Raw genomic sequence first — 13,407 nt, forward strand, 5'->3', positions numbered from 1 at the left:
GGGTTCCTGCTAGAATAGGCAACTACTTGTTTATTGAAGACCTACTATGTGCGAGGAACAATGGGAGGTACAGGACTGAGATCTTTTTATTAGACCTCTATCCCCACTCCAGCTTCTTGCCACCAAAAAATAGCTCTAGGGCTCTTCTTTCTATTTATTTTTGTGGGAAAGATGAGACTTTTAGTTACAAAAGTAATATCCCTGGAAATACTCAGGGCTGTCATGTCTACCTCTGGGGTTTCGCACCGATGACTCACATTTTCTGAAAGTGTTATTTCTATGTATGCTTGCAGCAGCCAGTACTGCAATGCCCTGCATATATCATGTGCTCAATGAGTTGTCAATTGACTTCATACGAGTATGTGACAGTGCAAATATATTATGAAAAATGAGGAGTCTGTACTCCAAAAGAATCAAGATTCCTGCTACACACAGACACACACACACACACACACACACACACACACACACACACAGTGGTGGAGCTTGGCTTAAAGTTCAAGTGTTCCTGTACCCTGCCCTGCGTATCTCTAACTAGGAGAATTTGATAAGGTAGTTGAAGGGTGATAGTACCTTTGCTCTCTCACTGCAATTGAAATCATTCTTAGCTTTTAGGTGGACCCCACTGTCTACCTTGGTGAGGCGTTTTCAAGAGCAGAGACTCATCTTTTTCATTATCAAAAGAAGATGCTGCTTAATTTGAGGATCCTGTTGAACAATGCAGCTCTTAGAAATGGTCACAGTTTCATGGTTCGAAATTTTCGGTAAGTGATGGCCAGAGGTTGGGGTCTGACTTAGGAACCATGGTGATAACTGAAGTTCTAGTCTGCAAAGGAGTGCAGCCTGAAAAGTCCTCTTTCTGCAGGGTGTAATGCTGGGTTCTACCCTTATTTGAGCCTGCTGTCTCTAATTCCAGCTGAGCTTTCATTTCTCAGTCCTGTGTAATCAGATTTCATAGCAGGCTGGTGTGGCGGGGGTGGGGGGGTGCTAACCTCAGCAGGTAAAATGGACTAAATGTTCTTGACATCTTCTGTTTGTGTACATTTTAAATGGACTACTGCCTGAAGAAAATTAGAATTAATTTATACAGGGCCTTCAGCTTGTATTTGGGTTTGCTTGAAAATAATCTATCATTCTAGGGAGTGGGGATTAATTAGTTCTTTTTTTTTTTTAAAAAAAGACCCCAAATAACAACTGGATAAATATTTACGAAGCTGCTGCAAAGGGAAGTTAAGTGTGCTGAGGATAATAATATATTTTTTTAACTAAAATTCACATTTGAAATCCATCCTTGAGATTCTTGGTAGCATGTGAAAGGAGGCCGTTTCCAGTGAATTCATTATAAAAGCGACATCTTGCTTACAGCTAGTGAACATGCAATGGAAGGAGGCATGGTGTGTGTCTGTGGGGAAGGGGACAAGGATAATAGGTTAACCAAGGAAGGAAGGCCATGAAATGTGCACATCATTGCCAGAAGGCTTCTAGAGTAATTGTATGTTAACAATCCCATAGAATTTTTTCAGAGGCTCTTTACAAGGTACCTCAAAACAACCTCACTGACTTCCTAAAGGGAGAAGCTTCTAGTTTGAAGTTCTCTCCCACTGTTAGGAAGCAGACCTGTGACAGTGGCCTTGAGTCCCTCCTCTGGGCCACCTGGAAGCTCTGTGCTTTCTGGACTCTGCCATAAGCACCATTTCTTTGGTGAAGAGAAGACTCTCGGAAGCCAGATGACATTATGGATGATACTGTAAATTAAGCCAGTAGTATTAGACCTAGATGGGACCACAGAGCCATAGAATAATATTAGCCTTCTCTTATTTTACAGATAGGGTCAACGAGGCCTAGACAGATGATGGCGTTTACTGATTAGTACTAGAGTTAGAGCACACAACCCAAGAATGTGGAGGAAAGCTCAGGTTTTGGAGTCTAAACTAGGTTCAAGGCCTGGTACCACCACTTGCTGGTTATATCGACCTTGAGCAAGTCAATAAAGTTTCCGTAATGTTGCTTCACCTATAAAATGGAAAAAGAGTAATATCTGCTCTGCTTACATCACAAGGTGGTTCAATGATTCATTTAATAAATACTGAAAGTCAAGCAGAGATAGTCAATTATCATATGGTTTCACTTATTTGTGGAACATAAGGAATAGCATGGAAGACATTAGGAGAGGGAAAGGAAAAAGGAAGGGGGGGTAATCAGAGGGGAAGATGAACCATGAGACACTATGGACTTCGAGAAACAAACTGAGGGTTTTAGAGGGGAAGGGGCAGGGAATGGGCTGGCCCGGTGATGGGTAGGTATTAAGGAAGGCATGGACTGCATGGAGCATTGGGTGTTATACACAATGAATCATGGAATACTACAGCAAAAGCTAATGATGTACTGTGTGGTAACTAACATAACACAATAAGAATCAATAAATCAATAAATACTTGTTGAGCGCCTATTTTGTGCCACACTATCTGTAAGGTGTTGGGGATAGAGTGGCAAAGAAGGTAAGGAAAGTCTCTCATACCAGACACATGAAGTCACAGTCTACTGATAATCAGTGAGATAATGAGTGTGAAAACTGTAAAGTGACAGATGAGTGTTTATTATTTTATTATTCCATCCCACTGAGTTATATCAGATAAAAACATGATGAAATTTTTTTCCATAGTTTCTAATAAAGAATCATCACTGAGCTGAAAATAATCAACTGAATGAATAACCAAAGCTTGGAGCTTAAACTTATACTCTTCTTTGAAAATTACAGTGATGACTGATTTTTAAAATAATGATAACAAGTTCAAGTTTTTAAAGTAAAACCCCTTCCAAATAATTGGGCTTCTTTGGTATTTACTAATAATCTATCTTCTAAATCCAGTAGCCAGACTGTAATTCACAGAGTTTTGGCAAGCCATCTCTCACAGTGAATGGGGGCTGAGGCAAAAACATGTCTAAATTAGCCCAAATCGATACTTGTTATTTGAAAATATGAAAGTCTTGAATCACCCATGTCATTAGAGACTTAAGAGCATAAGCCTTTCGTGAAAATGGGATAATGTTGAAATGGTGTTGCTCTCCTGCGGCATGGATATTTTTTTTTCCAGTTCTTTTATTTAGCTATGCTACCTGTCAGCGAGATGAACTCAGAATTGCTGATCTTCAGTAAGACCTCTGGCTTTTGATGACCTCTCAACAACAGAGAAAACTCCCTATCAACTCTGCCTGTATTGTACTTTTACTTTGATTTTCAGCCTTCCACAGAGATTTGAGCTCTTTATTTCCCCCATATCTCTTGGGAAAGGTGAAGAGACCTTGCTACAGAACATATCACGTGATCTTAACACCATCGAATAATAAGAAATGTGTGGTTAGGGTGTGGCAATGCCACAAAATAGGGACTGCAGAGATTTGAAGTGAGCAGCCATATCGCCATGGACAGGATAAAAATAACAGCTTAAGTGAGGCTGAAGCCATTCATGCAGGTTCCCAAATCAATCATTTTTAGTCAATTATTATTTCTTTTTTCCTCCAAAATCGATAGGATCAGACACCAAGACTGCCGAAAACACCCAATCCATATGCTTTTCATCTCACAAACAAGGCTCTAGAGCCTGGCGGTGTTTGGATAATAGACAGTGTCCCATGATTTGTTGCCTATTAGGGAAACCACTTATAGCTTTTAAAGAAACCACTAAAAAAATCTCTTTCTTTATCAGAGAAGACCAATTTGTAAGTGCAGTTCAATTTCATCTCACAAATAGAAATTTCTTCAGAGAATATTGAGCTAAGCCACCCAATTCTGTGGAGGTTATGGACTGGGGTGGAGGTGACTGGTTTTCAGGTATTTCATTCCAGACCTCTCTTAAGGGCTTACATAACTCATTAGGCTCCCGTCATCCCACACTCATATTATCTCTACAAGCATGGACACACAGATGAAGCAATTATAGGCCATCCATGCTCTTGCCTAGAGGAGAGAAAACAGTCCTTTTTGATTCTTCACACCTTCTGTCATAAGTTAAAATGAACGCCTTTTTAAAAACATATTTCCTGACTTCAGAAAACTGAAGTCAGTTTCTGAGAAACTTGTCATGATATTTCCCTAGGCCAACAGTAAAATTTAGGTCTATTTCCGGTTTGTTATTTTTAGTAATTTAGTGATTTAACTGAAATAGAAGTAGATAGTTTTTCAGAGTCTGAAAAACTATCTGAGGGGTTTGAAGTGGCGGGGGGGTGGGAGGTTGGGGTACCAGGGGGTGGGTATTATAGAGGGCACGGATTGCATGGAGCACTGGGTGTGGTAAAAAAAAAATAATGAATACTGTTATGCTGAAAATAAATAAATTAATAAAAAAATAAAGTATGTTCCTTGGAGCAGAAAAAAAAAAAAAGAAAGAAAAATAAGTAGAGGCAGATACAGATTTTCAACAGTTTTGGGGTTCTAGCTCTTTTAATAACATCTGCACAAAGCTAACCCTCTTCAATTTTCAGATGATGGGAAGTCACGCCATTTTGGGTTGACAATATCAGGTTTCTTAGAAACCACTAGTCACCCAGTTACAACAGTGACTTATACCACATATGAACATGCAGCAACAGTGAGAAAGGCTGCAGGTCAATTTTTAGTAAGAGACTATTATTATTATTGTTAAAGAAGTAAAGAAATTTTAATCGGTGCTTTTTTTTCAGATCAGTAGGATGAGATTCAAGAGTTTTGTGAAAATAAAGTCACTGTCCCTTGCATGCACTGCAGTGTGACTTCTTGAGATGGCAATAAAGGGACGAAATTAAAGGCAGGTCACTGAGAATTCAGATAGCTCCAGTATAGCCCATGGAAAATCTTGTGTTTATAAACTTCACGAGTGTTGTGGAAGACAAAGACAAGAAGGATCACTGATTTTGAGTTGATTTTCTTAATTTTTCAGATCAGGAATTGAGGCCAAGGATGGAAAATGATATTCCCAAGGTCATAGTTGAACTAGGACTAGAATTGGAATAATTAAAACCACTGCCCTTTTTCTTCCACTGCTTTGATTACTTTGATCCTTCCAAACTGATCAAATTGGCCATTCTACCCTTGCACAATCTCCTTTTTAAAAATACAGCCAAAATATCTCAGTAAAGAAAAAAAATAAGAAAAAATATGCCTTAATGGTTGCGCCAATCTGGAACATTAAAGAAACACAAAAATCTCAGCCATAAGGCCCACTGACTCCCTCTTAGGCCTCCAGAAGATAAAGTCTTCATCTCAAATTTTCCATGGGGATCAAGATACCATTTAACACTGAATTTTTTCCTATTCTGGTGAAGTCTATTTCTGACTGACCACATTTTACTCAGATCAAGCACTTTTTCTTCCAACAAAATACAATTATACAAGGGAACACATCCAGATCTCCTCCCGTGCTCCAAACAATTTACCAGAGTTGGAAAACGCAGACTCTTGCAATGAAAGGTTTTATTCTGCCAATACAGAATATGCTTCCATTTTCTAGCTAGGAAGATATTTGGGTAAAACTAACACAAAGGTCTACTATTACCTTGGCTTAACTTCTTAGCATTCAGTGATCTGGGGCTGAGAAATCTCTGTAATTATTTTTTAAGGGATAAAATTAATGCAAGGAACTAGTCTGCTTTTTTCAAAAGCTCAGGCTTTAACCAGACTGTAATGACAGTTTGACAGAAAATCTGTACATGGTTCCCATTGTTTTCTCTAATATTATATCCTCCTTATTATGTGTTGGCTGAAGAATGATAATGTGGTTTAGGTCTGGTTTACCAAGGAGACACACTGAAATATAAGAAAACCAAGTATTTTATGGGAACACTAAAATAGTATTCTGGCCCTGGTTCAGGTGCTCCAGAACCAGAGAAGCCTGCCTCCAACTGAGGCTCAGGGTCTCTATAAGAACTTAGAAGCCATTTTTGCCAGTGGTTTTAGCTGGCTAATTCAAGTATGGATTTATCACGAGAAAGCAAGAAATGTCTGATACAGAAAAAAAGGGGGTCTGTGGCAGAGGCATTTCAACATGGTACAGTTGTGGAACTCTTCTACTTGCCTCGAATTTTTAAATAGCTTAGGAAAGAGGTGTGGCAGCTCCATTTCAGAGCCAAGAGTAGGTCTATGAGGAGACAGTAAACAGGATAGGAACTTAAACTTGAACTATTGTGTTTGCTTTCCTTCCAGTGATAAATTTTCCTGGTTAGTTCTCGATATCTATGAAAAACAGCTATTTTTCCTATGCAAACATTTCCTGCCCCACCTCTTGAATAGAATCAAGAAAGGTGGTGACTACTTTAATGATTTTCCAGTGGTGAACAGTACGACTCCCCTTCACTGATTGAGATGCAATTTAAAAAATTTCCAGGATCTACCTCTCTACCCGTTTTGTCCCCAAGAACCCTAGGGACTTATTCTGTACAAGAGGGGCTTATGGAGAGAGGGAACCAAAGTATTGGTACAGTTCACTGTGACTGCACTTTGGATTTGGCTCTCATGGTGCTATGGGCAAAAGTTTGTCCTCTCATCAGTTTTCCAGGGTTTTGGACTTGACTCAGACTGGTGTGCCTGAGCCCCAAGGTTATAATGCTCTTGTTTCACATGCATGTGTCCAACTATTTTTCCCAGGAGTGTAAATACTATGTGAGAGTAGTTGAGCCATGGGGAATTTCAGCATTAGCAAAACACTAGTCCACAATTAGTTTTCCTCCCTGACACTCAATCCTTGTGTTCAACCTGGGCCCTTGCTTTCGCTCAACCTTAATTCTGTCTTGGGGGCTCTTGGTATCTTTATTTTTTGTCATCAGACTTTGATCAGAATATTGAAAATTGATCATGGAAAATTTCTCTACCTTCATTCTCAGAAATATGCTGAATTCATTCTTTTTTTTTTTAAGATTTTATTTATTTATTTGACAGAGAGAGAACACAAGTAGGCAGAGAGGCAGGCAGAGAGAGAGGAGGAAGCAGGCTCCCTGCTAAGCAGAGAGCCCGATGCGGGACTCGATCCCAGGACCCTGAGATCATGACCTGAGCCGAAGGCAGCGGCTTAACCCACTGAGCCACCCAGGCGCCCTTATACAAATTATTCTACTTCTACCCAGAGACATAATTTCATTCATTCATCCTTTTACCTGAGAAATATTTATTGAATACCTACTCTATCCCAGGCATTGCAATAAGTACTGCCTATATATTAATAAATAAACAGGCAGGATCCCTGCCATCAATCATATAGTTCAATGGGAAGGTAAAAAGTAATATAAACAGACACATGAATATATATTTAAATATTTTGATAAATATCATGAACAAAATGAATGCAAAATAGAGACTACTTAGTACAGTCAGGGAAGGAATCTCCCGAGAGGTGGTATTTATGCTTAAGGATGAGAAGGAGCCAGGATTACTGAGATAATAGTGTTCTGGATAGAAAGAATGGTATGTGAGAGTCCTACAATGAGAAAGCATTTGGAGCACAGGCAGTCCTACCTTTGCAAGGTCCCAATATGCAGTAATTTCAATTAGTGCAGTTGAGTCAAATGCCAGTCTTTCAAGTACACAGTTCAAGTTACAGCTGCCATAGTATTTTAATTGTGAATAGCTGCATAAAGTAAAAACCTCATTGCTGGTGTTATTGTACATAAATTGCTATGTAAATAATAGCTGCACATCATGGTCAGTGACCAATCGCATCAAGTTTTGGTGATTGCTCACTGTGTATCTGTTATTCAGTTTACATATGAACAATGAAGTGTAGAGTTGTGCTGCTTTTTCTCCCAGCGACAAACTGATGTGCCATTTGATAAAAATGAATAACTGAAAGGAGGGACTGCCTGACAGAGACCAAAATGCAGCAGAGAAATAAAAAAAATAACATCGGCAGTTACATTTGAATCAAATGGGAATGCATTTATAGAAGAAATAACTGATGGTGGGATTGTTGATGCTGCTACTGTTTGAGAGGCTCTAGCTATGCAGTCAGAGGTCTTGAGCAAAGACAAACTTACCGACATAAATGAGCAAAGTGGTTGTGACACAAGGTGTAAAGATGTAGGAACTGACACCAGCAAAACACTTATACATTCAAGAAATTATCAGAGATATTTTACATATTGAAAGTGCAAAGGATAAAATGTTGGAAGTTGATTTAAACTTAGAAAGCCTGGCAATTCACCAAAGCATAGACAAGATGTTTGCTCTGTAACATATGTAATAAGAGAGCATGCATGGTTCAAACTACTCTTGACAGTTTTTACAAAAAATAAAACACTGTAATTCTCAATATTGCTAATGTTCTAAATTACAGTGTAATAAATATATGTTTTACTATTTTTTTCACTTCCCTACACATTTATAACTGACAATATGAGAGTGTTTAATGTCTTGACAAAAAATTAAAAGTCATGGAAAGATTGTGAATTTTCCAACTTATTATTATGGTTGCTATGCATGGTTGCAGGCTTAATGGTCATTTACAGTGCCACACTACCATGTAAACCAGAACGAACTGTATTTTTTTAAAAAAGAAAAGAAAAGAAAAAGCTTATCTGCTAATACCCATTGAAGGTGTGATCCCAGGGCAAAAGGGAAGGTGATATTATCAGTAACTGCCCTGTGGAGACTGGAGTCACAAAGAGGTATTTTTCTGATTAATTATGGTCTAATAAAAATACTTTGAAATAAGGTTTCTGTTGCTACATAAACTTTAAAATGAAAGGTCTGGACAAAATGGGAAGATTCAAGCAGGATGTTTGTATCTTCTTTTATCTTTAAACTTGAATCTGTCAATGGAGAAATAGCAAGAGCCTCACAAGGCAATCCCAATAGCACGACATTAACCTAACCCTAATCTCAATGTCTTGGAGCATAAGAACAAATCTGAGAAACACCCAGAGACATTTTACTTCTCCCATTCTGTCCCCTGCTTATAAGAGCTGGAAGTTGGAGCTTTTGTGAAGTTGCTGAAGGTGGTGTTGGGTCTCCTTTTTCACCATTATTTTCTTGCTTTCTCTCACGTGAAGGGGGGAGAAAAATTAAGTTCCACGCATCCTTTCCTTTCCTTTTCAACACCAAGACCATCAGCAGCACAATTGCAAGATACATGCTATTCTCTCTCTCTTTTTTAAAGATTTTATTTATTTATTTGACAGACAGAGATCACAAGTGGGCAGAGAGGCAGGCAGAGAGAGAGAGAGAGAAGCAGGCTCCCTGCTGAGCAGAGAGCCCGACATGGGGATCGATTCCAGGACCCTGGGATCATGACCTGAGCCGAAGGCAGCGGCTTAACCCACTGAGCCATCCAGGCGCCCCCATGCTATTCTCTTGAATGAAACTTGTAGTCCTGTGAGTGTTTAGAAGGAAGTAGATACAACACAATCCTGCAAGGGCTGAGAGTGTGGGAAGGTTCTTAATTCCTTAAAAGGTGCCCTGATGACTCAGCTTTTGTGGGCTCCAAAATTACCAGGAGAATGATCTTGAGCTCTGGGCAAAAAAATAAGTCCTCAAAATTAGCATATGAGTGGTTTCTCCTGTTGTCAATGGGAGTTTAACAACCATAGCGATGTTTCACAAATATTATATGTTGGCTAACTGAACATAATAAAAAATTTTCTTAAATCCTGGGGAGCAGGGTTTCCAGCAAAGATTTTTCCCCTTTTAAAGATAATACTGGAGGAAGTCTTAACCCGTGGAATATTAATGTTTTATTTGAGATACAGAGTCAAGAGAGTTTATCCCCTGTGATTTTATCTTACTTGGACCTTGTTCCAGGAAAAAAAATGTTTGTAAACATGCCCTGTGAATTGGGAAAGTATAAGTTGCAATGCCTCCACTTCAGGTCAGACATGATAAACCTGTTTACAGATCCCCAAATCCAACTGACTCTAAAAAATACAATATCAGTCTAAGGGTTTACTTCTCAACAGTATTAGTACTTGTATATTCCAAGTGTTGCTTAATATTATCACTAATTAACATTATCAGAACCAAACACATAACCAAAATACATATGTAAAAGTGCATTTTCTGCCTAACTGCCATGTCTTTAAATTTTCAAATTTCTGAATAGTATTATCCAAATCTTGGACACAGTTTTGTGATATTTACTAGGGTTCCATTGGAAGGAAGAAAATGAAGGTCTATTCTAGAAACTTGGTTAGCCAGTATATTTTTGTATACTTACAAATTTGTTTTTTAAATATTTGATTCTTTTCAGTCTAAACTTCTGCATTTTTTAATGCTTTGTTTTATACACAGTCTATTAGGGTAGTAACACATATATAAATAAGTAAGCATACATTGTAGATCCATATCCAAAAATTTTTTTTTAAAGATTTTATTTATTTGACAGAGATCACAAGTAGGCAGAAAGGCAGGCAGAGAGAGAGGGGGAAGCAGGCTCCCCGCTGAGCAGAGAGCCCGATGCGGGGCTCGATCCCAGGACCCTAAGATCATGACCTGAGCCGAAGGCAGAGGCTTATAATCCACTGAGCCACCCAGGCGCCCCCCCAAATTTTTTAATGTTAGAGGTCTGTAATAAAAAATAAATTGTGGACCACTGCTTTAAAGAAAATTCCATTTAGAGAGTAGATGAAGGACATATTTTTTAAAGTTATAAGTGATAAATCACTGACTTCTATTTCTAAAACCAATATTGCTCTGTATGTCACCTAAAATTTAAATAAAATTTTAAAGAAAAATTTAAAAAATAATAATAAATAAAGTAAAAGTTGAAGGCTATGGTACATCTTTGAAACAGGTATGTTAACCAAAACTTTGATCTACATGTAAACTGAAAACACTAATATCTATTAGAATTGAATGTCATGGGGCGCCTGGGTGGCTCAGTGGGTTAAAGCCTCTGCCTTCAGCTCAGGTCATGATCCCAGGGTGCTGGGATCAAGCCCCACATCGGGCTCTCTTCTCGGTGGGGAGCCTGCTTCCTCCTCTCTCTCTGCCTGCCTCTCTGCCTACTTGTGATCTCTCTCTGTCAAATAAATAAATAAAATCTTTTGAAAAAGAATCAAATGTCATTAGTATCTTTTTTTAAAAGATTATTTATTTATTTGAGAGAGAGAGGGGAAGCAAGAGTGTGAGCAAGGGGAGGGTCAGTGGGAGAGGGAGAAGCAGACTCCCCACTGAGTAGAAAGCCTGACACAGGGCTTGATTCCAGGACCCCACGATCATGACCTGAGCTGAAGACAAATGCTTAAGTGACTGAGCCACCCTGGCGCCCCTGTCATTAGTCTTATATTAAATCAATCAATCAACCATCAGCCAACTAACTCACAAACCCTTGATCTTTATGGAAGTTCCTTTCCTTACTAACTAGAATCTCTGAAGGACCTAATATCACAAAAAATCAACTGAAAACGATCTACTCATCTATCAAAGACTAAATGAACCAATCAACTCTGCCAGAAAGTTGGATGTTTAGTAAAATATTCCTTGGTCTAAGTTATTTGACATCATGCAGTGGAAACAACAAATTGAGTGAATTTGTGATTTTCCCACCTATCCTCTTGTCATCATTGCAAAACATACATAAATCCCACCAAAGGATTTATTCTTCATCTCAGGTAGCCCAAGCTCTTTTGTTAGGCTGAAATCAAGCATGACCATTTTGTGATGTTGTTTTACTTCTAATAAGATTAATGTTTAGTACCTGTGGTGAACCACAATTTGCCCTTCGTTATTCATAATTTCTAATTGTATACAATATAATTATTGTTAAATAGAGGTAACACTGGGAAAATGAAAGAATAAATGTTTTCATTTTTAGATCCTTATTATCCCAAATAATAATTATTGTCATCACAATGTAACCAAATGTTAAAATGGGACTCTTTCCATCTCAGTTTCTGCTCAGGCCCAATAGGTGTTGTTGACTCTTCCCTCATTCCAACATAACATGCTATGCCACTAAAACAGGAGCAAAGGAGATACACAAGAATTAGTTTTGCAACCCACTGGTGACCACTTCCAGTTTCTAAAATGGACTACAGAAACCAAGAGATGGGTTGTTGATTAGAAGAGGATTTTTAAAGTGTTACCACTGTGTACGACAGGAAGAGGTACTCTCTCCTCACCTTAAACCTAGGGAAAGTGACTCTAATGGCATCGGTATTTTTAATAGGAGAGCTTGAGGACACCATAGGCCAAATCCAGGCCTCTACCTGGGAAATCTAGAGTAAGAGGGAGGGGTTGACTAGCTGTTTTGATGGCAGAACAATAGAGGAGTCTATACTGGAATGAAACGGACTCTCGTCAGAGCACAGAATATGAAGAGCTTCCCATGAACCAATACAGACTGAGAAAGAGACCTAGCATGGTATTGTTTCACATGGTGGCCAAGAGACCTCCTGAAGGATGGGGAGATCTCTGCAAAAGGAGTCAAGATGCATTCCCTTGGATGGCATGAGAAATGTAATTGTCCACCACTAAAGACTACTGTGAGAAATTCCCAGTGATGGCAGAATTCTCCAAAGGAGCCTCAAAAGCACCCTAGAAGAGAAGGAGACAGCCTCAAGCACCTATACCATTGCTAGATTGCTAGAACAGAACCAGACTTTACCTGACTCTTAACTTCTCACCTTCCCGAGGCTTTACTTGGAGCGAATAAAGGCGGGGAAATAAAGAGACAGCTCGTGGTCCCTCCTCCCTCTAGAGTGGTCCAGGTTGAATTAGGCATGAACTGGAAGGAAAGAGGGTGTTAACTTGCAGTACATTTCTTAAAGTTAAAAAAAATCATTATTATTATTACATATTATTTTAATGAGACTCGTTGTGGGGGAATAAAGTAAGCACAGAGGATTTTTTAAACTTTATTTCCTGAAAGTTACTAGAAAAGCCACAAGGCGCATTGTATTTGACCAGGGACAAGTAAAGAACAAATCTCCAAGAACAGCTTTGAAAGGCCGTAGGGGAAAAAAAATGAAAATGTTTTCTATTGTATGGACATTGCAAATTCTGTTTGTATAATCAATCATATATATAACCAATCAATAACGACAGCTAAAATTTATCAAATGCTTATTATATGGCAGACCCTGTATGATCTCCATGTATTAAATCATTTCATCCTCACAGCCCTATAAGATTATTATACTCATTTTCTAGGTGAGCGAGAAATTCAGGTGCAGAGAGAGATTAGGTAACTTGCCTGAAGTTGCCAGTTAGTAAGTGGCGAAGCCACTGATATGGCTACTCCCAGCAAATAAGAATTCAATTCCTTCCTCAAATGATTCTTTTCTCTCAATATCCAACATATTGGATATCTAAAATGTAAACTAATGCCATATCAATTTTAATGCTTTAATACTTTGCAGAGATACATGAGGCTCCAGGCGATGTGTTGTTTTGTTTCAAGAATAAAACAACGAATCACCATAGGTCATGCGTTTTTTTCCCTTAAA

At 38.6% G+C, this 13,407-nt stretch overlaps 1 protein-coding gene across 1 annotated transcript in view; it reads left to right on the plus strand.

The window, feature by feature from the left end:
- The first annotated feature begins 527 nt into the window (after positions 1 to 527).
- The window catches only part of OTC (ornithine carbamoyltransferase), a 64,264-nt gene continuing 51,384 nt past the window's right edge, over positions 528 to 13,407 (plus strand). Inside the window, exon 1 of the mRNA XM_032331441.1 lies at positions 528 to 764. Within this exon, the coding sequence (XP_032187332.1) occupies positions 688 to 764 (77 nt within the window). The 5' untranslated portion in view covers positions 528 to 687. The remainder of the gene's footprint in view (positions 765 to 13,407) is intronic.

Source organism: Mustela erminea, chromosome X (genome assembly GCF_009829155.1).
Source record: "Mustela erminea isolate mMusErm1 chromosome X, mMusErm1.Pri, whole genome shotgun sequence".
In the NCBI taxonomy this organism is placed as follows: domain Eukaryota; kingdom Metazoa; phylum Chordata; class Mammalia; order Carnivora; family Mustelidae; genus Mustela; species Mustela erminea.